The 23,359-nt window shown below is 36.8% G+C and overlaps 1 protein-coding gene across 1 annotated transcript in view; it reads right to left on the reverse strand.

The window, feature by feature from the left end:
* Positions 1–23,359, reverse strand: part of LOC106872600 (uncharacterized) — a 314,391-nt gene that overhangs the window by 208,131 nt on the left and 82,901 nt on the right. Inside the window, exons 13-21 of the mRNA XM_089360611.1 lie at positions 22,920–23,084; positions 22,160–22,339; positions 21,692–21,838; positions 18,026–18,196; positions 11,143–11,322; positions 10,110–10,256; positions 8,756–8,902; positions 7,916–8,083; positions 978–1,133 (exon numbers count right to left, since the gene is read on the reverse strand). Of these exons, the coding sequence (XP_089216737.1) occupies positions 978–1,133; positions 7,916–8,083; positions 8,756–8,902; positions 10,110–10,256; positions 11,143–11,322; positions 18,026–18,196; positions 21,692–21,838; positions 22,160–22,339; positions 22,920–23,084 (1,461 nt within the window). The remainder of the gene's footprint in view (positions 1–977; positions 1,134–7,915; positions 8,084–8,755; positions 8,903–10,109; positions 10,257–11,142; positions 11,323–18,025; positions 18,197–21,691; positions 21,839–22,159; positions 22,340–22,919; positions 23,085–23,359) is intronic.

Below are 23,359 nucleotides of genomic sequence, written 5' to 3' on the forward strand. Positions count from 1 at the left end.
TCTGTCTGTCTGTCTGTCTGTCTGTCTTTCTCTCTCTCTCTCTCTCTCTCTCTCTCTCTCTCTCTCTCTCTCTCTCTCTCTCTAATACACACACACACAGAGTTTGTGCAGTATGGCCGAAATGATTATGATGTAAAGACGATGTACCGGGTTCGCTCCCACTGCATGGCATTTCGGCCACATATTTCCCAAATATACAGAAGGTGATTCATCTGGTCGAACAACTGAATCCTCACTGTTGAACAGTGGTGACCCACCAAGCATACGAGCACACACACACACACACACACACACACACACACACACACACACACACACACACACACACACACACACACACACACACGCACGCACGCACACAAACACACACACACGCACACAAACACACACACACACACACACACACACACACACACACACACACACACACACACACACACACATGCGAGCATGCATTCATACACTCTCTTGGGTGGCAGAATTAACCTGTCACTTGGCTGAAAATCACCACCTGTTGCCAGCCTCGTGGTTAGGTTTCCAGTACGGGTTACTTTCATCTTCCCCACCAGTCTCGGAGGTCTGGTAACGGACTATGACCACTCCATTTCCTCCTGACTAAAAGTTGGACACACACACATACACGCACCTCCACCTTCCCCCTACACACAAGCACTCACAGACATACAAAGAAACACACACAGACAGATACAAACACAGATGCACACACAAATTCAGATCAATCTAAACCATACAAATAGTTTTCACATCATGAACAGTAATAGTGAGTGCGTCTTCCTATTACCAGATATTTTTCCATGTCACCGAAGACAATATAGAAAATGTAAAGGCTACATATATTATCTATTTAATCATAACAACGATGAAATGAAGGACAGTAGTAACATTACATTAGCTGTGATAAAATTTAAATTTTAATATTCAGTACATTGTGATTGTAGTACATATTTTGTTATTACCTTGAATTGTTTTGGAAAAGCAAATCTTTTTAGTGCACATTACACTTCCTTTGGTCATACAAGCGCATTGATTACATTTATCTATGGCTGCGAATGTTTGCCCAAATTTGTAGACCTTTCCATTGTAGTGGCATGCTATGAGCGTGATGGGAGCTTCTGGAAAGAAAAAATATACCGAACTTCTGTATGAAACTAAAGACAATGTAGGCGCTCCAGCCCAGTGAGATGTGAACTGGAGCAAAGGATGACAGTCAAACGATAATAAAATGACAGGTGATGTATGCAATTATTATCTCTGCTCGACCTTTCAGGGATAGCTTTCTCTCGGGTCATTTCTGGTGAGCTTGGTCACCCTGTTTGTCACTTCGTCTCAGTTCTCTACTTCCAGATCTGGACCAAACCAGACTCCGAGTCCAGCGTCCAGCGTCTCACGATACAATTAGACGGCATGGACCTGCCTTCCAGGTGCCGAGCTGCAAGCCCACAGACTTTCTTGTTCGATCTTTACTCTTATCTATCACCATCTTGCATTCTGTCACCATCTCGTATTTTTCGCGGCGTGTTGGAACAAATAATTCTGCTATGATTAGTGAGATGCGTTTTTGCATCTCTAAATGCCTTTTCCGTAATTTTAACTGACTCTAGTTTGTGGCATGCATATACGAAACTGTTTTCATTTTGTTCGGTTACTGTTTTCCGTGTAATAATGTTTGTGTTGGTGGTGAAAGTCGAATTGTATCATTGTTCTCTTTACCTTGCTTGTTATTGCTGCTGCAACCACTATTATTAATTTAGCATTTCCCCCCAATTATAGTAGGTAGTGCACAGAAGCTACATTTATAATGACTGTTACAAGAGCCATCTCGCCCGACAATTTGGGAAACCATATTGTCTTTTGTTACAAAGGTATGGCGTTTAACAATTTAAAATTCCTCATATTCTACCCCCTGAGGCGCGAATATGTCATATCCCAACTAGCATGTGTGAGTCCTAACCGGCCTATTAACAATATGGCACATCAGAAATACAAATAATGTTTTTATAAAACAATGAAATTCAGCAAAACCCCCCGAGTTCCGAACAGATGGGCTCTCCTTGTAAGTACAACAACAATTAAAATTCTTTCTATTGTAGGCAGGCTTGGCATTTTGGGGGGAAGGAGCTAATCGATTATATCGACTCTAGTGCGTAACTGGTACTTAATTTATCGACCTCGACGGAATTTGAACTCAGAGTGTAGCGACGGGCGAAATACCCCTAAGCATTCCGTCCAGGGTGCTAACGAGTCTGCCAAATAGTGATAATAATAATAATAATAATAATAATAATAATAATAATAATAATAATAATAATAATAATAATAATAATAAAAATAATAATACCGTAACCAGTTGAGCATGTCCCTTGGTGGCTGACGATATGTGCATCTCTGATCATGAGCAGACGTAGTGGGGGAGCATCATAACCATGTGTTGAGAGGAATTCTTTGGAGTTTGAATGATTCACCTTTGGAAACATAGGTGTTTTGCTCAACATCCTCAAACAACCCTTATTCAGGGACCTTTTGAGCAGGATGGGCTACTCGACCTGAAGAAAATTCTAACTGGGCCCCACCTGCTAAGTCATATGCTGTTTATTTTGATATGAGATCACCATGTCGCGCACATATGGTTGTGATGCATGTGCCTGGTGTACCCTTATCAGTCGGGTAGTCATGATGGGTATAATGGGCTTTGTATATTTTAACCCAGTGTCTCTTTGCTGGCATGCACTGCTCTCTCACTCAATAATAATAATAATAATAATAATAATAATAATAATAATAATAATAAAAATGGTTTTAAATTTTGGCACAAGGTTACTAATTTCGGGGCAAGGGGTAAGTCGATTACATCGACCCCAGTGATCAACTGGTAGTTATTTTATTGACTCATAAAGGATGAAAGGCAACGTCTACCTCGGCGGAATTTGAACTTAGAACACAAAGTCGCACAAAATGCCACTAAGCATTTTACCCGGTGTGCTAACGATTCTGCCAGCTTGCCGCTTTATTATTGTTACTACTACTACTACTACTACTACTACTACTACTACTACTACTACTACTACTACTACTACTAATAATAATAATAATAATAATAATAATAATAATAATAATAAGAAGAAGAAGAAGAAGAAGAAGAAGAAGAAGAAGAAGAAGAAGAAGAAGAAGAAGAAGAAGAAGCGAAGAATGGAAGAAAAAATGTACTGAGAATTTGCAAGAGATACGAATGCCAAAGCAGATACAGAAGACTGATGACTCTGGATGAGGAGGAATTACCTGAAAATAGAGACAGAAGCACTTATATGCGCGGCTCAAGAACAAGCGTTAAGGACCAACTATGTGAAATGCAGAATAAAGTTTAGGAAAAATAAAAAAATAGATAGATTCCTTAATACAGACTGTAAGGCTCTTCAGCAAAGATATAGGCATGGAATTCAGCATAGATGAGTGTCCAATGTTAGTTATGAAAAGGGGACAAGTAGTCAACAGTGAAGGCATCCAATTACCATATGGTCAGACATTAAAATCATTGAAAAAGGGAGAAAGTTATAAATATCTAGGAGTATTAGATTCTGTGTAGAAATGAAAACGAAAATTGAGGAGTACATCTGAAGGGCGATAATGAAGTCAAAGATAAATGGTCCGAATCTAGTGGAGGTTGTATATACTTGGATAGTATCATTACTTAGATACTCAGGAGATTTTGTAGATTGGACAAAAATTGAATTAGCAAAGCTAGACAGAAGAATTAGGAAGGAATTTAATATGAATGGAGGACTCCACTCAAGAGCAGGAGTAGCAAGATTATATTTCCCTAGAAAGGAAGATGGGAGAGGGTTAATATCAGTAGAAGACTGCGTGGAGTTAGCTAGAGTAGATATAAGATTCTTATGCTGGTAATAGGGAAAAAAAGTCGACTAGGAGCTGCTAGAGTCACAGCAAGGCAAAGGGAGACCAAAAGCCAAGCGAAATTAAAAACCAGAAAAATGAACAGAAATGATCTGACTGGCAGAAAGTGTTGCATGGTAGATTCCCAAAGATAGTTGCAGCAAATAGTTGTAGTGAAACATGACTATGGTTTCAGAAAAGAAAGCTGAAAAGGGAGACAAAGTTTGTTAGTAGCTGCATAAGATCAAGTATTGAGGGCTAATTGGATAAAAGCTAAGATAGACAAAAAAACCAAGTAGATTTCCATTGTAGGTTATGCATATCAAAAGAGGTAAGCGTTACTCATAATGTAAGTGAATGTAGTAAGCTGACACAGAATTATTACGAGAAAAGACATGACAACCTAGGGAGAGTATTCCACTGGGAGTAATGTAGAAAGGTACGATTTGAACATGAACCTACTAAAGTGCTAGAAAGTAAGAAATATAAGATGTTGTGGGACTTTAATATTCAGACTGGCAGAGTAATAGAAGCTAGAAGGCCTGATTTGGTAGTAGTAGACAAAGGGAATAGAAAGTGCAAGATAATTGACTTTACAGTTCTAAATGATGAAAGAATAGGAAAGGAAAATAGCCATTGAGTTACAGTTACTATGGAAAGTGCGGGTAAAATGTATCCCAGTAGCTATAGGTGCATTAGGAATTATGCCTAAAGATTTGAACAGAGGGATAGAGGAAATAGGCATAAAACCCAGTTTAGGACAGCTGCAGAGAATAGTGTTATTAGGGAAAACTAAGATACTTAGGAGGGTTCTTGGCATCTAAGGTTATTTGTTGTAGCCCGATGTTAGGATTTTTTCTTTTCCAACAGTCTAATCTGTTGTGTGTATATGAATAATGATAATAATCCTTCCTACTGTAGGCACAAGGCCTGAAATTTGGGGAAAGGATTAAGTCGATTACATTCACCTCAATGCTTAACTGGTACTTATTTAATCGACTCTGAAATGATGAAAGGCAAAGTCGACCTCGGTGGAATTTGAACACAGAACGTAAAGACGAATGAAATACTGCTAAGCATTTTGCCTGGCATGCTAAATAGCGATTCTGCCAACTCACCACCTTAATAATGATGATGATAATAATAATAATAATAATAATAATAATAATAATAATAATAATAATAATAATAATAATAATAATGATGATGATAATAATATCAAAAAACTTGTGCATGCCCTGGATAGACTTTAAAAAGTCTTACGTCATGTTGCGATATTCGTGGATTTTGGAAACACTCGATATGTGTGGAATAGCTGAATGTGTGTGCACTAAATAAGAACAGCAAGCCTAGTTGGAAAACACGTCATTTATGTAAAAGCCAGAACTTATCCGAACTATCAAAAGAGGTATCTTCCAAGGAAACTCTTGTTCCCCTTTGTTATCTGGTATAACCTCGATCCCACTTTCTGTAGCCATACGCAAAGTCAACGCGCACTATGAACTGAGAAAGAACAGACTTCGTCTCAACTACCTTCTCTTCGTGGATGACTTAAGACTGTTTGCAAAACATAGCCTGAAATGGAGAGGCTGGTTGAGACTGTGCAGATGTGCAGCAAAGATACAGGAATGAAATTCGGTATTTCGAAGTGTGCGGTTCTCACTTTGAAAAGGGGGAAAAAGAGCAGATTGTAGGAGCATAGAGTTGCCAAACGGAGAACGGAGATAGAATGGCAGACCTGGATGGTGATGATAGGTACAAGTATCTTGGGATCTTGGAGATGGACAATATCTTGCACAGAGAAATGAAAGACAAGGTCATCACAACATATTTGAAGCGCCCCAGACTTCTCTTGAAATCAAAACTCAACTTAAAGGAACCTTGTGACTGCCATCAACATATGGGCTGTTGCTGTAATCCACTACAGTGCACACATCCTGGAATTGACACAAACGGAGATTAACCAACTGGATCGCACTACTCGAAAGTTTATTACAATACATGGTGCCCTCCACCCTAAGACGAACGTACACAGGCTTGACTTAAAGAGGTGTAAAGATGGACGTGGGCTGATTAGCATACGGGAGTGCATCAACAGTGAAAGAAGAAACATGGCAGAATATTTGGTAAACAGCAAACAAGACCCGCTACAGTATGTTGCTAATGCAGAAGGATTTACCAAAAACGGATTTGAGAATGCTTATGAATTCTGATCACGGATAGCCAACGAGAGAGAAGAAAACCTACTCCGCATGGAATTACATGGTCAGTTTCACTGTGAAACTAACATTTTTTAAGGAAGCATTATTGAGGTGGCTCAGAAAGGGTGACTTAATCATCGCTGCCCAGGCCAGGCATTAAATACCAACTCAATGAAAAGGGATATGTACCACACGAGCACAACGAACCTCTGCGGAGTGTGTGGGAAGAGGGTCGAAAGCGTGACTCACATTGTTAGTGCTTGTGAAAGTTTTGCGCAGAAAGAGTATAAGCGCAGACACGGCAAAGGTAGCCCAAAACTTTCACTGGCTACTAAGCTGGAAGTTTGAATACGAGGTAACAGGTGCTTGGTACTACCATACACCGGAAAAGGTAATGGACGAAAAGGGGAAAGCAAAAGTCCTCTGGGACTTTGACTTCCAAACAGAAAAGGTGTTAGAGCACCATAGGCCAGATAATCGACGTGTGAGTGCCAGGAGATTAACATATTATCATGAACGAAAGAGAAAAGACTGATGAATATGGAGACCTGAGAATTGAGATCGCCAAGATGTGGCAGCTACGAGAGTCAAACACAAAAGTTGGGTTCAATACCACCCAACCTGAAAAAAACATCTGGAAATTTTAGAAATACCCTACTATCTAGGTGTATTGCAAAAATCGGCATTACTTGGAACTGCACGCATATTGCGTAAAGTACTGTCTGTCTGAGGTCCTTGTCGTGACTTAACAGACAGTACAAACCCTCGGTAGACACAATATCTTCAATCAACAACATCACGATATAAATAACATCACGCAATAAACAACAACAACAACAACAACAACAACAACAACAACAACAACAACAACAACAATAATAAATCAGCAGAAACACATAATGAAGAAAAATACAAGTAATTGCAGAATATGTAGTGATGGGAAAGAAACAATAAATCATATTGTCTCTAGCTGTCCAGTTCTGGCTAAGAAGGAAGGAAAACATCCACAGACATGACAGAGTTGGGACCTATATACGCTGGAAGCTATGCCAACGTTATGGAACGACAACAGAAAAAAGATGGTATAGGCACACTCCAGAAAAACGTTTCAGAAAATGACAAAGCAACCATACTTTGGGGTATGCCAATACATAGAAATTGAGAAATCAAGGATAATAGACCAGATATAGTTGTCAGAGATCACAAACGTACACACAAAAATAATGATAAAATGCCTTTTAATTGATGTATAAAAGAAACTGAGAAATTCTCAAAGTACAAAGATCTGAAAATAGAGGTAATGCGAATGTGGAGTCTAAAAACAGAAACAATCCCTATAATAATAGATACATTAGGTATGATTAAAAAACATTCAGACGAATTCATAACCAAAACACCAGGTCTTACGAATGTTTATAATGTAAAGAAAATAGCACTTCTAGGCACCGCGCACATCCAACGTAAAGTACTTTCAGTACAGTGAAAATAAGAGCCCCACAACAAACCACAGTACATACCCAACGCACACAGAGCTGCACTTGACAGTGCAGTGAAAGCACGTGATAAAAATACTACTGAATTATAATAATAATTTAATAAAATCTATATTGTTGAATAATTCGAAAAATCAAACAAACAAACAAAAAATGTGAAGCAGAATAATTTTAAAATCTGTATGTTGGTGTTCTGCTACTATGAGGGTACATTATTACTTCAGTATTATTATATTCTATATTGAACAAAAGTAATCAAGATTAACATTCAGTTCAGTCTATCGTTTTTCTAATATATCTTTTATGAATTACCTGGTGTAGTCATTGAAGTGCATTTTTTTTTGGTACATACTGTATTGCCTTTACTCTGGCAACTGCATTGATTACATCTATCTACAGATTTGAACGTCTGTCCAAATATATATATATGTCCGTAGTAGTGGCATACCGCGAAAATGTCGATCTTGTGTGTGGTAGTTTCTGAAATAAAAGTCTTATATGAATGAATTCCATACGAATATGAACACCGGTCATGAAGTATTTAGCCAGGCAATCAAAAAAAAAAAAAAAAAAAGACAAAGTACAAACTTCTTTTGAAGTTTGTTCATTGAAAATACTAGTCACGGTTAACACACACACACACACACATACACACGCACTGTGTGTGTGTATGTGTGTGTGTGTGTGTGTGTGTGTGTGTGTGTGTGTGTGTGTGTGTGTGTGTGTGTGTGTGTGTGTGTGTGTGTGTGTGTGTGTGTTTTTAATATACAATAAATAATTTCATAGCCTTTATATCTTCAATTATATTTCGAAATTGATATATTCATTACGGTAGTTTTAGACTATAGCTTATTTTGAATTTATTCCAATAAAAGTGTTTAAGCTGAAACATTTGAGTTAACAAGAGACTCAATTACGAACTCATTGGTCGGGAGTTCATATTATCTATAGATCTTTCGTTTTGTCTCGAGGAAGGAAACTAAAACAGACAGATCACCATTCCTATCCTTAGGTGACCTGTATCAGCTAAGATGGGGCATATTATTTATCACACATTTAAAGTCATGAGACTAGAAATAAAGATCGGCTAATGGAGAAAGCAAACTTTTCTCAGCACCAAAGCTTTCAAGCGCCGAAACATTCTATTATTACCTTGACTTCCTGTGGAAAGGCATATACTTTTCGTACATTCTACAATTCCTTTGGATTTGCAACTGCATTTATTGCAGTTATCAGTAGCTGGGAACGTCTCTCCAACGATATATATTTTCGTTCCGTACTTGCATTTTACTGATATCTCTAAGGAGAAAGAAAACACGAATTTAAAAAGTTTTTAAATACAGAGTCACTGCCCCTAAAATAAACTTTTGTTTACTTCATCATACATTTATTTGACTAATGATAAAATATGTACAATCATAAAGATAAACAGGAAAATTCAGTTGTTTAAATCAGTTGTGATTTAAAGTGCATCGAACAAAATTGACGTGTGATGAAGATATATAATTCAAAGACAGAAATGCGATAGTCGTAAGAAAAGTCACCGACAATAAACTTAATATGGATTGAAATAGGTAATACTGAACTAGAAATAGATTCCACATTTAAAGATTTCTGTCTTATAGATCTACTTGTCAGTTATGTAGAATAGATATTGATAAAATATTGCAAAACTGAACGCTCTTCAAACTTCTCAGTGTTTAGCAAACGTAGTGGATATTCAAAACGGTATTCATTGATATAATCCATATTTTCAGTTTTATATGAAAACATGCATTCATTCACTGGAGCTAGAAGAATCTGTCGTTCGAGTCAAAATTCCTTGTCATAGAATAGTACATCATTTCGGTTAAAGTCTGGGCATTTTGACATTTTTCAACGAATGAAATTGCTGTTGCACTTAATAGGGGAAACGGAGCTCCTACTTTATTAATAACCGTGGAATTTTCAAGGATCCAGTTGGATTTTATAAAATTTCTATTGACTTTAACATGTGATGGACACTATATTCTGCTATAACGCTAACTTTTAGTATCACCTTCATTTCCTTCAGATACGCATATCATTTTGGAATACACTACACTCCCTTTAGATTTACAGCTGCACTGATTACATTTATCATTAGCTACAAAGGTCTCTCCAATTACATACATTTTCCATTGTATAGATTGGTTCTGTGACTCAAAATCACCTAAAAAACTGGTATGATGAATTGACGAGAGGAACGTTAGCTGTATGAAAATACACTATAAAGTTATTCATTGAAATAGATAACTGAGGTAAAACAAGATCAAAATTCATTAGATCAACTTCTTTTTTACGGTTCCAGTTGCCATTTATTTATAAAAATTGTTTTAGTTTATAACAAGATATATTATTAACCGACTGGCGTCAAATTTCCTTAATCGTAAATATTTAATTTTTTTTTTATAAAACCATGATTAAGTTTTCATAAATTGTTTGCTCACTATATTCTGTTTAAAAGAATAATAATTTTTAATGTTACCATGTTTTTCTGAGAAAACGCATATATTTGTGGTACAGTCAACATTTCCTTTCGCCTTGCAAGTGCATTTATTGCATTTGTCAGCAGCATCAAATGTAACTCCAATGTTATATGTTTTGCCATTATAGTGGCATTTTACTGAAATTTCTGAAAGAAAAGATACAAAAAAAAAAAAAGAAATCCAGAATTACACGAAGATTTTGAGTAGAGAAGCAATAATTTAGTTCATAAGATATTAGCATGTCAAATGAGACGACATCATGTGTGTTTCCGTTTTTGAAATCAAGTTAAAATATAGACAAGAAAACTGAAATGTTTACTTCAGTCAAAGACTTGTCTAACAAAAGAAACGGGTGAAGTATAAATTTTTGAAATGAATCAATGACTGCGGAACGTTGGTCATAAGAACAAACACTGACTACAAGCTTATTCATTGAAACAGATAATGCAAACAAAAGCGCGAGATCATATGAGATCAACATTCTAAGATCCTGTCTTAGATTTCAAATTGGCATTTATTTATAGCTACAGTTTATATTAGTATTTAATTTCTGGAGGGAGGGCATACATTGTGATACCCACGATACTTATAGTAATAGAATCCATTGAAGTTCTGACTTACGCAACACTACATAACGACTCACATAGCAACCACATGAGGGAATCAAGAAATTAGTATCACAAGAATATAATAGATTAAGATGACCCAAATTATTAAGCACCATTTGTTCTAAATGGAACGAGAGTTCAGACTTTAAATTCATTCTTTCAACGCAGGTTTCAAATAATTTTGTTTTGGAAACAAAATATTTGTCCCAATCTGAAAATCATACTTCACAATAGAACACCAATTTTGTTAGAATACGAAGAAAGGAAAGAAGTATATTGGAGGATGATTTTAAAATTAGTATCAGTGCACGTTACTAATGTTACCAAGCTCGTATTTTTATAAATCGTAGAGGAATTAAAAGTTCAGCAAGTTTTTAGACGCAATTCTGTGCAAGGTCTTCTATAAATATCTTTTAGCTCTTGCCTGATATTGATGGAGAACACACTGGCTTTTTGGTACATATTACTGCACCTTTTCTTTTGCAACTGCATTCATTACATTTATCTTCGGCTGTGAACGTTTCCCCAAATACATAAGTGCGTCCATTGTAGCGGCATACAGCGAAAGTCTTGAGCTTTCTTTCACCAGATTCTGTAAGATAAGCTGTATACAAATTTCGTATGAATTTAGGTGCTACATAATACACCCCACCCCACGAAAAAAAAAGAAGAACCATTCACTTAACCATTCTTGTAATTGTAAAATAACGAGATAATATCATATGCGTACATTGTCTCTGGGATTGTTGAGAAGAAATAGATAGGAAAAGTTAACTGTTTACTTAATTCCGTGTCTCTGACCGTATCGACGCAATATATAAGAATTCATAGAGTTTAACGTGTAAGAGCACGTCTAAGAACACACAAGAGCCATTCTAATTCTCTTTATTTTTCAAAATTGTTTTCAATATATCAAAATATTTTCGTTCCGTTAACAGAAACCTAAATACGGCAAAAACAAATATGATGAGACAGTTTATTTTAAATCACTGTCAGAATGATACCAAACTATATTTTACATTTTACGTGCGCTTTAAAATCACAAGATACTTTCATTTAGAAACAAAGTTAATACTTAAATTGTGAAAGAAAGACTGTGAAAGTGTGTGAACTAGACGTAGCTTCAAGTTAAGATTAGAGAAAGAGAGAGGTAAAAGAGTTGTAGTAAAGGGTTGTAGTAAGTCACATAATCTCATAGGGAGTGGTAGTGGGAGACAAAAATTGGAACAGTGGCATATATGCAGTCGCTCGACTTAGAAATCAAATACTATACTAAGAAACCGGAATTTTGCAATATTATTTTATTCACTTATTTTACATGTTTACACTTTTATCGCCTTCAAAGTATTCTTCATTTGAAGCAATGCATCGGCCCAGGTGCGTTTTCCACTATTCGAAGCAGTGCTGGAACTCTTGCGAAGTGATGCCTTTTAATGCCTCCATCGTTTTTTTCTTCACCTCTTTCACATCTGCAAGTTCCGTAGCACCAGCTTTCGTCACCAATGATAACCTTCCAAAAAAAAGGTCCGGATCAACTCCCAATTTTTCTATCAGTTAATGAAATACATTCACTCGTGGCTGCTTTTGATCTTACGAGAGCAAGCGACGCACAAATTTTGCTGCAACTCTTTTCATTCGCAATTCCTTGCTCAAAATTTGTTGGCAGGAGCTCCAGGACACACCAGTCATATCAACAACTTCGTCAATTGTTCGGTAATAGCCCTCCAAGAATTTTCATGATGCTTTCATTCCTTCGGGGAGGTCGACGGTCTTCCTGAACGAGGTTGGTCCTCAAGCGACAAGTGACCCTTCCTAAAGCGCGTGAAAACCACTCGTAAACTTGTGTTTTGTTCACGGCACGTTCTTGTAAGTTGTTTGAAGCATGACAACTGTTTCGCCGCTGTTTTCCCCAGCATAAAACAGAATTTTGCGGAAGCATGCTGTTCCTTCGTTTCAGCCATCACAAAAATCGAAGAACAGGGGAGAAGCACTGCAAAACAAAGATGCATCATGTGGCAGTACGACCCGACGACGCCGGTGAGTAGGCTGATCCCTGAGGGTCGCATCAAGTGGGTTCCAACGGCGGAAGGCTGAACTACAACGGGCTTGTCCCACAGAGAACATTTCCGGTTACCTTTGAGTACCTCTTCGTATGTGTGTGTGTGTGTGTGTGTGTGTGTGTGTGTGTGTGTGTGTGTGTGTGTGTGTGTGTGTGTGTGTGTATGTTTCTGTTTGTGTTTTTCTCCTGCAACCGCTTGACAACCGGTGTTGGCGTGTTTACGTAACTTGGCATTTGGTAAAGATAAATACTAGGCTTAGAAAAGAAAAAGGTTCTAAAATTTTTGAGGGCGGCGCTTCAGCATGGCCGCAGAGTCTAATGACTGAAATAAGTAAAAGGGAAAAGAGATATGATATATATGTTCATGTATATGGATGTGTGCGTATGTTCAAAGAGGCTCTCCAGTAGTTATGGGCAGTGCCCCTGACCTTTCACAGAGCCATCGAGACAAATAGGAGAGAGGGACAGAAGTATCCTCAAACTGGACATCTGACCCGAATGCTTGCAACAAAGTAGACTGCTAAAGAAATCGAAAATGCTACCTGGTGTTGGTCTTAAACTATGAGACCAATTAAACATACAATATGCTACTATACATAGAGCATTTACTTATATACATACAAAACCCAATGAAAGTGTTACAACTTAGTTGATATGCTAGATGTAATTGTAAAATCTCCTTCATATCATAATCTTAAATATAGTGCATCTGAAAAGAGTCGAGGTGTTTACACATTTGTACACAAAAACTTGCTTATGACAGCCTAATACTCAAGTAAATATACATTTATGCATGTCATAAGACACACTCATAAATGTGTATTGAACGCATACTGAAGTACACACAGCATCATTCATATATGAAACAGGCACTCCATCGATTGCGACGACGAGGGTTCCAGTTGATCCGATCAACGGGACAGCCTGCACGTGAAATTACCGTGAAAATGGTTGAGCATGCATACCCTTAAAATGGTTCTCAGGGAGACTCAGCGTGACACAGAATGTAACGAGGCTGGCCCTTTGATGTTACAGGTACAGTTCATTTTTGCCAGCTGAGTGGACGGATCAACGAGAAATAAAGTGTCTTGCTGCAAGATACATCACATCGCCGGGAATTGAACACACGGCTTTACGATCGTGAGCTGAATATATATATATATATATATATATATATATATATATATATATATATATATATATATATATATATATATTGATCCATATATATATATATATATATATATATATATATATATTGATCCATATATATATATATATATATATATATATTGATCCATATATATATATATATATATATATATATATTGATCCATATATATATATATATTGATCCATATATATATATATATATATATATATATATATATATGGATCAAAACAGTCTGATCAAATTGGTTGGTGCTCTTGAGTTCCAAGCGTGATGCTAGCCTTCAGCCATTTTACATTTGAATTCAAATTCAAAATGGCTGAATACTAGCGTCGCGCTTGAAACTCAAGAGCACCAACGAATTTGAATCAAACTGTTTTGATCCATACATATAACTCCCAATAAATTTGTTGAGTGCCCTTCTTTTGTTTGTCCCCTCGCTCATATATATATAAACGGCGGTGCATCAGCATGGCCGCAGCTCTCAGCTGAAACTATAAAATATGTATTCATTCTGTTGAAGAGCGTAGCTCGAAACGTCAAAGACTTTCCGTATTCCTGAGCGTCATACTAATATATACTTTTGTTATTTACACCACCTGTCCTCGTCTGTTGTTATTTTTTGTATATTCTCCCATATATATATATATATACTAGCTTAAAATCCGCACTCTGTGCGATCTTTTAACCTAGCTTCTGCGGAGGGCTAATTGCGCCTGCAGCCCAAAACTAAAGAGGGATAAATAGCATGACTATAATATGTGGTGTTTGATCAGAGGTTAAGGGCGGATGAGAATTAATTCTGTAATGCAATCGTTCCAGTCCCACATTGAATTCCTACGTTGAATTTCTACTGATTTTCAATCCCAGGTTCATCCTGATTGCAAAAAGTAATAACATGTCTATGTAGAGCATATGTAGTGAGAGATACAGGGGTTCCGGACAGATAGAATTTCGCGACTATTATTATTATTATTATTATTATTATACATACATACATACATACATACATACATACATACATACATAAAAGACTCCCTTCAGTCATGAATGACCATGGGATTGCACCTAGAAAGTTACCCTCTGAGGCACAAGTCTTGACAAGGTTGTTTGTGGAAAGCCAGCAGTCACCCATGCGAACCAGCCTCCCCTCTCCATACCACCGATGTTATCCAAGGGAAAGGCAAAGGCCGATACAGTTTGGCACCAGTGACGTCATAACTCATTTCCACAGCTGAGTGGAATAACGTGAAAATAAAGTGTCCAACTCAAAAACACAACACGTAACCCGGTCCTGGAATCGAACTTACTACCTCATGATTATGAACCCGATGCTTTAACTACTGAGCCATGTGCCTTCGCACACACACACACACACACACACACACACACACACGCACACACATGTACACACAAACACACATGTACACACAAACACACATGTACACACATACACACATGTACACACATACACATACACACATGTACACATACACACATGTACAGACATACACACATGTACACACATACACATACACACATGTACAGACATACACACATGTACACACACACACGCACACATGTACTAGCGAGACTCCCGGCCTTCAGCCCGGTTTGTACTATGTTAAAATGTATTCATAAGGTACATATTAACATCTATCGGAATTTTTCATTTTCCTTACAATAAAAGTTGTAAAAGAGTATTTAAATATTGCATGACAAAATTTTAAGGATTTATTTATGATACCTATATACAAAAGGTAATAAAGATAATAATAGAGAAATGTATTGTACAAAAATTACAAAACATTTACAGAACTTCAGTATATACAGTGTTTTTAACTTTTTACGTCGGAGCATATATGAAGAGTCTCTGTGGGCTTCCTACATACAATTGACCACGTGAGAAACAACCCTCTTCTAGATGGAAACAGACAACCTGCAGTGTTAGACCTTGGGACTTATTAATGGTCAATGCGTAACTGACTCTGACTGGGAATTGCAATCGTTTGAAACGAAAGGGGACATCTGTTGGTATTGGTGGTATTCTAGGTATAAATACAATGTCTCCCTTACCACATCCAGTGAGAATTTTTGCTTCGATAATGTGAGGTTGTAATCCAGTCACAATCATATGTGTACCATAGCACAACCTTGGCTGATCCAGGTTTCTGAGAAGCACGATGACTGCATCCTTCTTCAATTCAAGTTGTGTGGCGGCAAACCGGACGGTTCCAGACTGTTGAGGAATTCAACAGGATAATGAACAGCATCGTCCTCGAGAACAACTTTGTCGATAGATTTATTGATGTAGCTATCTCCATCTCCCCTCTGTCACACTTGTTTTTCTCCCTAACCCCCTTTCTATCTGTCTCATATATTTTCTCTCTAGAGAGAAAAAGAGGTAGAGGTAGTGAGAGAGACACACATATGCAACTAGAGTAAGAGAGAGAGAGAGAGAGAGAGAGAGAGAGAGAAAGAGGAAGATAGTGAGAGAGATAGAGACATAGAGAGGGACATATATATAAAGAGAAAGCAGAGGTCAGGCATCTCACTTGTTTTTTCTTCGTAAGCCCCTTTCTCTGTCTGTCTCTCATGTGTTTTTTCTCTAGAGAGAAAACGAGGTAGAGGTCATGAGAGAGACATACACATACAATCAGAGAGAGAGAGAGAGAGAGAGAGAGAGAGAGAGAGAGAGAGAGAGAGAGAGGGGGAGCTAATGAAAGAGATAGAAACATAGAGAGGAACATATAGAAAGTAGAGGTCCGGCGGTGACTTCAAAGGAATAAATATAATGTATAAAGCTAGAGAAAGCTGGAGGTGGATTGAGTGGTAGGTAGAGTACTTTTTCATTATAAAAAAACATTACAGTGAAATAGAAAGTATGTGAAGTATATTTGCCACTTAAATACGGCTAGACCCTAAGGGTGAATGCTACTGTTGCTTTTAGCTCCAGGAGAACTTCTCCTCCAGCTGGCTATTGACACACTTTCTGTGTCCTGTCGGTATTTGCAAAGGGAAGCCATCCTTCCCATCGTCGATCTGACGTGATACACACGGGCCCGGCTTTCTGGGTAGTTACCCTTCGTCAGCGTACGACAATCACCGATCTTCGATGCGAAGGGCTCCCAATGCAAGTACATATATACTTTTTCCAATGGTGGATTGCTAGAAATAGGAGCCAATACACCACCAACTCGCCCCCCCACCAATCCGTTTTCGGAAAATAAGTGCACAGTTATCTGCGAAATGATGAAATTAATTTAAATGACTTAAAAAAACCTGAAATATTATCAATTTTATTTTCAGCAGCCAGCGTAGAGACAAAGAAACAAACTTTACTTTTTATATTTAGTGTTTTCAGCGATCAACGTACAAACAAAGAAACGCTGCTTTTTAGAAGGATATATAGACATTACGGTGAAATAGGCAGTAAGTAGAGTTCTAGAAATAGGAGCCAATACACCATCAACTGCCCCCCCCCCTCAATCCGTTTTCGGAAAAAGTGCACAGTTATCTGCGGAATGATGAAATTTATTTAAATGACACGAAAAACCTAAAATATCAAATTTCATTTAATGTTTTCAGTGGTCAACGTACAATCACAAAAAGTTTGCTTTTTATAAGAATACACGCACACACGTATAAACACTTGCACTTGCATAAGCACGCCCTCTCTCTCACATTCACTCACATACATACTCACAGGGTTAGGGTTTGGGTTATGTTTTAAGGCTACAGTTTAGGAGTTGGGATTTAGGGATAGGGTTATTTTAGAAGTTAGGGTTTGAGGTTCGGGTTTGAAGTGAGGGATTGAAAAAAAAAAAAACTGAATTTATAGATTTTTTTCACAATCGCAATCACAACTGTAATTTGTTTAGAATATAGAAATCCAAAGGAAAAAATACGGTGTTGTTTAATCCGAAATTTTCCGCTCACATTTAATCAAAAAGCATTGCATTAATTTAATTATTTTGTGAAGCTAACATTAATACTGGATATTTCGGCTAGTTATTTATGTTCAAATTTAACATATAATCGTCAGTACATGTTTTTACAAAAGTTTTTCAGTATTACCTTCCTTTTGTGGGGATGAGCATGTCTGTTTGGTACATATTATAATGCCTTCAGGCTTGCAGCTGCAACGATTACATTTATCTATAGCGACAAATATCTGTCCAATTATGTATACTTGTCCATTATAACGGCAAACTGAGGAAGATTCCCTGGTCTTTTGCGTTGTAGTTTCTGAAACAAATTTTACAAAAAATTCAACAAAATTTCAATTTGCTACATTCCATACAAAATATACATCGGTTATTGAAGCGGGTACTAGAAAATAGAATGCTTCCTGTTTATTGTATTTATGTTCTTGACCTTTTCGTTGATGCCTTTGCTCGTTGTCAACGCTGTCGTCAATTCTTTGATAATTCTACTGCTTTACATGTGGAAGTAGTTTAGTTTGAGAATTTGTGAGCTGTAATTGCTAATACAAATTGTAAGAGACGTATGTATGTATGTATGTATGTATGTCTATATGTATGTATTTTTTATTCAGTTATATTTCAAGATTTCTTGCCACTAGAGAAAGAGCCGGTTCCTAACCTAGATCCAAGGCTCCATCTTTTGGAATTTCAACATCAACAGCAGGTTATGTTTGTATGTATGCATATGAGCAGATTTGTATGTTTTGTTTTGTGTATGTATTCTCATGCATATAGTTGCATATCTAGACATCTCTTATATACATTATTAACATTGGACGGATATGCGTCCTCAGCTTGTTTGTTGTTACCATAACGTTTCAGCCGATTTACTCTCCAGCCTTCATCAGGCGTCCTGATAGAATTTTGAATCCAGCCCTGGGTTCCCATTCCTAAGGTATTTTTTGCTGATGTTGATGTTGTTATTGTTATTATTATCATTATTATTATTATTATTATTATTATTAATATTAATATCTAAGAGCGCGGGCTACTAACTCCAAGATTCCGAGTTCAATTCCAGGCAGTGCCTTGGATAAATAATAATAATAATAATAATAATAATAATAATAATAATAATAATAATAATAATAATAATAATAATATCTGCAAAAAATACCTTAGGAATGAGAACCCAGGGTTGGGTTCAAAATTCTACCAGGACACCTGATGAAGGCTAGTGAGTAAATCAGCCGAAACGTTATGGTAGCAACAAACAAAATGAGGACACAAATCCGTCCAATATAAATAATGTAAATTATGTAAATAATGTACAAACTTCCTCATCTCTAAAATATAGAACAGTATGCTCTTATATACTTAAATAATAAACTTCTGGAAAGTTTCACAGAGTTTTACAGTTCCAGTGATGAGGTGGGTCTATAGCCTTCGAATCAGCTTTCTTCTTTCTGGTTTTGAGAAGCCTAATTTCTCAAGATTGGTATTTAGACAATGTGTTGCATATCCCAGGGCCCAAATAATTACAGGTATAAACCTGAACTTGTAATCTGAATAGAGTAACTGCAGGCTGGAGAGTAAATCAGCTGAAATACCTATCAGCATAGGTATTCTCTTTTTCATTGATCTTCAGCTTTATGTTAACATCTACTGGGAAGCTAATTTCCACAACTGTGCACAGTTTCTCTTCTCTATCCCAAATCATTATATCAGGTCTATTGTGTTTACATTTTATTGAAGTTTTCACTGGGACATTCCACCAGTATTCCTTTTTATTATGAGTGGCTATGGCTTTCACCATACTGTGGGTTCTTATCTCTTTGCCCTTGAAGATATCTTCAGTGTTAACTCCACAAAATCTGCATCGATTCTCACATTTTGCGGCTTTTCCTGCATCTCTGTCCCTTTTGTGCATCAGGTATTTGGTTGATATTTCCTGTTCCTGGATTGCAAACGCATATCCTTCGAAGTGGGGGGTAGTAATCCGGTTGTTGCTCCATGATAGACTGCTTTGATGATCAAAGTTACTATCATCTTGGAGCTTTCTACTAACATATCCATGCATGGTCTTCTGCTGATATATGCTTATCTTTTCATGTGATGATACATTGGGTAGAGTTGTGCAACTTGTTTGGGCATGTATTTAAGGTTATCAGACAAGGAATGCTGCTGAGTGAGATACTTTTCAAGTCTTATGTTATCAGCCTCATGTATGCAAACTTGGTCATGGAATGCATTTCGTCACTTGGTGGTTAGAAGATACTGCTGAAGGGGTATAATGCGACGTTCAAGGGCAGTCTGGATTGATCTCAAGCCATTGCCACCTTGTTTTCGTTTTAGGTAGTGGCGGTCTACGTCACTGTTGATGTGGACATTGTGTGCTGGTTGGTATCTTCCGGGTTTTCACATCAAAGGCTCAGATCTCATCAAGCGTCCAATCAAGCAGCCAAAATGTTGGTATGAGTACTGGCACTGCAAACACATTGTGGGTCACTGTTTTATTGGATGCAGAGAGTTCCGAGGTCCAAATTTTCTTTATTCGATTGTAATATACTTTCGTGATACGTGTTTTGTTGCAGGAGCTATTGTAAAATATGTTTTTATTCACCCCTAAATACCTGTAACATTCCTCATCAGATATAGGGGAAACAGTCAAGTCATTGATGTATGTATGTATGTATGTATGTATGTATGTATGTATGTTAATCGAAGTGTACAACATTATATATCCATTACGGCTGATTTTACCAATGAGTTTCGCACTAAGGGTTGAGCAAGATGTTAGATAACAGCTCGATTATGTAACTCAACATCTTGCTGAACCCCTAATGCAAAACCGATTATAACATCGGCCGTGATGTATATATAATACTGTACACTTTGATTAACATATCTATTCTAAGGACAAATATAAGAATGCATATTTTCTCTGACTTATGGATTCGTAGACGGCTATATCTGTCTGTCTATCTGTTTCTCTTTCTTTCTCTCTCTCTCTCTCTCTCTCTCTCTCTCTCTCTCTATATATATATATATATATATATATATATATATATATATATATGTACATATCACCCATCATCTTACATTTCCTCACTCCAACACTCCCATCACTTCATCAATTACGGTACACTCCCTTCAGGGTTACAACTATTGCTCTCTCTGGCCTGCGTCTCGCGTGTCACTACGCCCCTTTCCTTCAATGACTCTTAGACTTCCTCTCCACCATAGTGTATTTCCCCCTTCTTGTTCCCTTTCGTTTATAACTTCTGTTTATATTCCCTCTTATAATGTTGGCTAGCTCAAGATACCCACAACCCACCTCTAATGTCTCCTAATACCACCTCTTAACTTGATCTCGCCATAACCCTTTCAAATCTAGGATGCCTTCGAACCTTTTTCTCCCTTACTGCACTCGCTTCCCCCACCTACTTTTCTCCTCCTCACCTTTCTTATTATCTTATTATCCTTTCCCTCCATTGTCCCCCACCCACCTCTGGAATGTTTTCATTGCATTCACATTCTGCTCTTCTTCCTCTGCCTCTATGATACTCTTTAGCGGTTGTTCTCATAGCTCCCTCACACTCGGAGTCCCTGCCCTATCCCCACAGTTTCTGTAACACTTCATCTTTCCTCTTCTGGCCAACGCCCCACTTTGAATGAATGTATATATATATATATATATATATATATATATATATTTATATATATATATATATGGGTACGCTATGGGTACGTATTTCTAGAATAATTTAGCATACAACTTTCAAATATATTTTACTTCCAAAATAACAAGTATTACCTTGACATTTCTCTTTGGTACATGATATTTTTCCTTTGAATTTGCAGATGCAATGATTGCATTTATCTATGGCAATGAAGGTCTGTCCAAATACAAATATTTTCCCATTGTAGCGGCACTCTACTTTAATGTCGATTTTTGTTGTTGCTGTTGTAAAAAAAAAAAAAAAGAAATAAAATAAATGTTTTAAACAAATTAAATAAAACTTTGAATACAGCACCCTCCTCCAGAAGATAACAGACAAGAGATTAACTGGGTGAGCAGTTTGTGACACAGACAAGATAGATGAAATAAAAGAGTTAACAACAGATAATGAGAGTAAAAGAGGAGAGTGGGAAACAAGAAGATAAGTCCGACAATTTAGAATTAAAAGTACTGTAAACCTTCATCTAGACGTAAACGATTTTATATAAAGCAATGAACATATAATTCAGTGTCAGATATTCCATAAATATCTTTTAATATTACCTTGCATTCTTGGAGGCGGGCATGTTCTCTTGCTACAAGTTATAACACCTTTGCTCTTGCAGCTGCACTGATTACACTTATCTACGGATGGGAACGTTTGTCCAAATATATATACGTGTCCATTGTAGTGGCATATAGCGAAAAGGTCGAACTTTTCTGTTGTAATTTCTAAAAGATGTGCTTTTAATAAAAAAGAAAAAGAAATACGTATGAATTTTGACGCTCCAAATGACGCCCCACCCCCACGAAGAAAAGATACATTCAGCTCATTACTCTCGTATATGTAAGACAATGAGGTAATATGTTTACATTGTTTCTTTCCGTGTCTAACAAAATACCCACAATATAACAAATGATCATTATGATTAAACGACCAGAGTTAGTGACTTGTAAGAAAACAAAAACAACACATTTCATATTTTACTTTGAAAAGCATTTTAGGAAGTACAAATCTCAAAGTCGAAATAAATTTTCATTAGATCACTATTAAAGGAAGTAATTTAATTCTAATTTATTTTTATTTTATACTTCAAGATATTTTCGTTTCGTTAAAAGAATCCTAAATGTTGCAAAATCAAATATAGCGCAAGGCAATTTTTAAATCAGTAGCATGATGTTCTCTGAATGACAATGGTACAAAACTATATCTATTTCACATTTAATGCACTACTTAAAATTACAAGATTCTTTCATTTAGTTGTAAACAGTAAATTATATTTATTGTGCTTAGTATGTCTTATAAAAATAGCGCTGAAATTACCTTCACCCTGTGAGGAGCATATTTTTTGGGTACACTCCACTTTTCCTTTGGACCTGCAGCTGCACTGATTACATTTATCTATAGAAATAAATGTCTGTCCAAATATGTATACTTTTCCATGGTAACGGCAAACTGCAGAAGTGTCGCCCTTCTCTACTGTAATTACTGAAAGTAAAGTTTTACAGGAATTGAGTTTTAATTTCAATATGCTACACTGCCTCAAATATAAGCTTTTAGTCAGTTCATATGAAAAGCAATATCTTAAGTATAGTTGTATCCGAAATCTGGATAAAAGGTAGACATGAAACGTCAATCGTTTATCTGTTTTCTGGCCCTGAAATGCAGCTAATGGAAGAGGCAACACTAAAATGATAAATAAATTTAAATATAGAGACAACGCAAGGAAATACAGTTTATTTTGAATCTGTTCAACAAATAAT

Source organism: Octopus bimaculoides, chromosome 11, assembly GCF_046866305.1.
Source record: "Octopus bimaculoides isolate indiv1 chromosome 11, ASM4686630v1, whole genome shotgun sequence".
Taxonomy (NCBI): domain Eukaryota; kingdom Metazoa; phylum Mollusca; class Cephalopoda; order Octopoda; family Octopodidae; genus Octopus; species Octopus bimaculoides.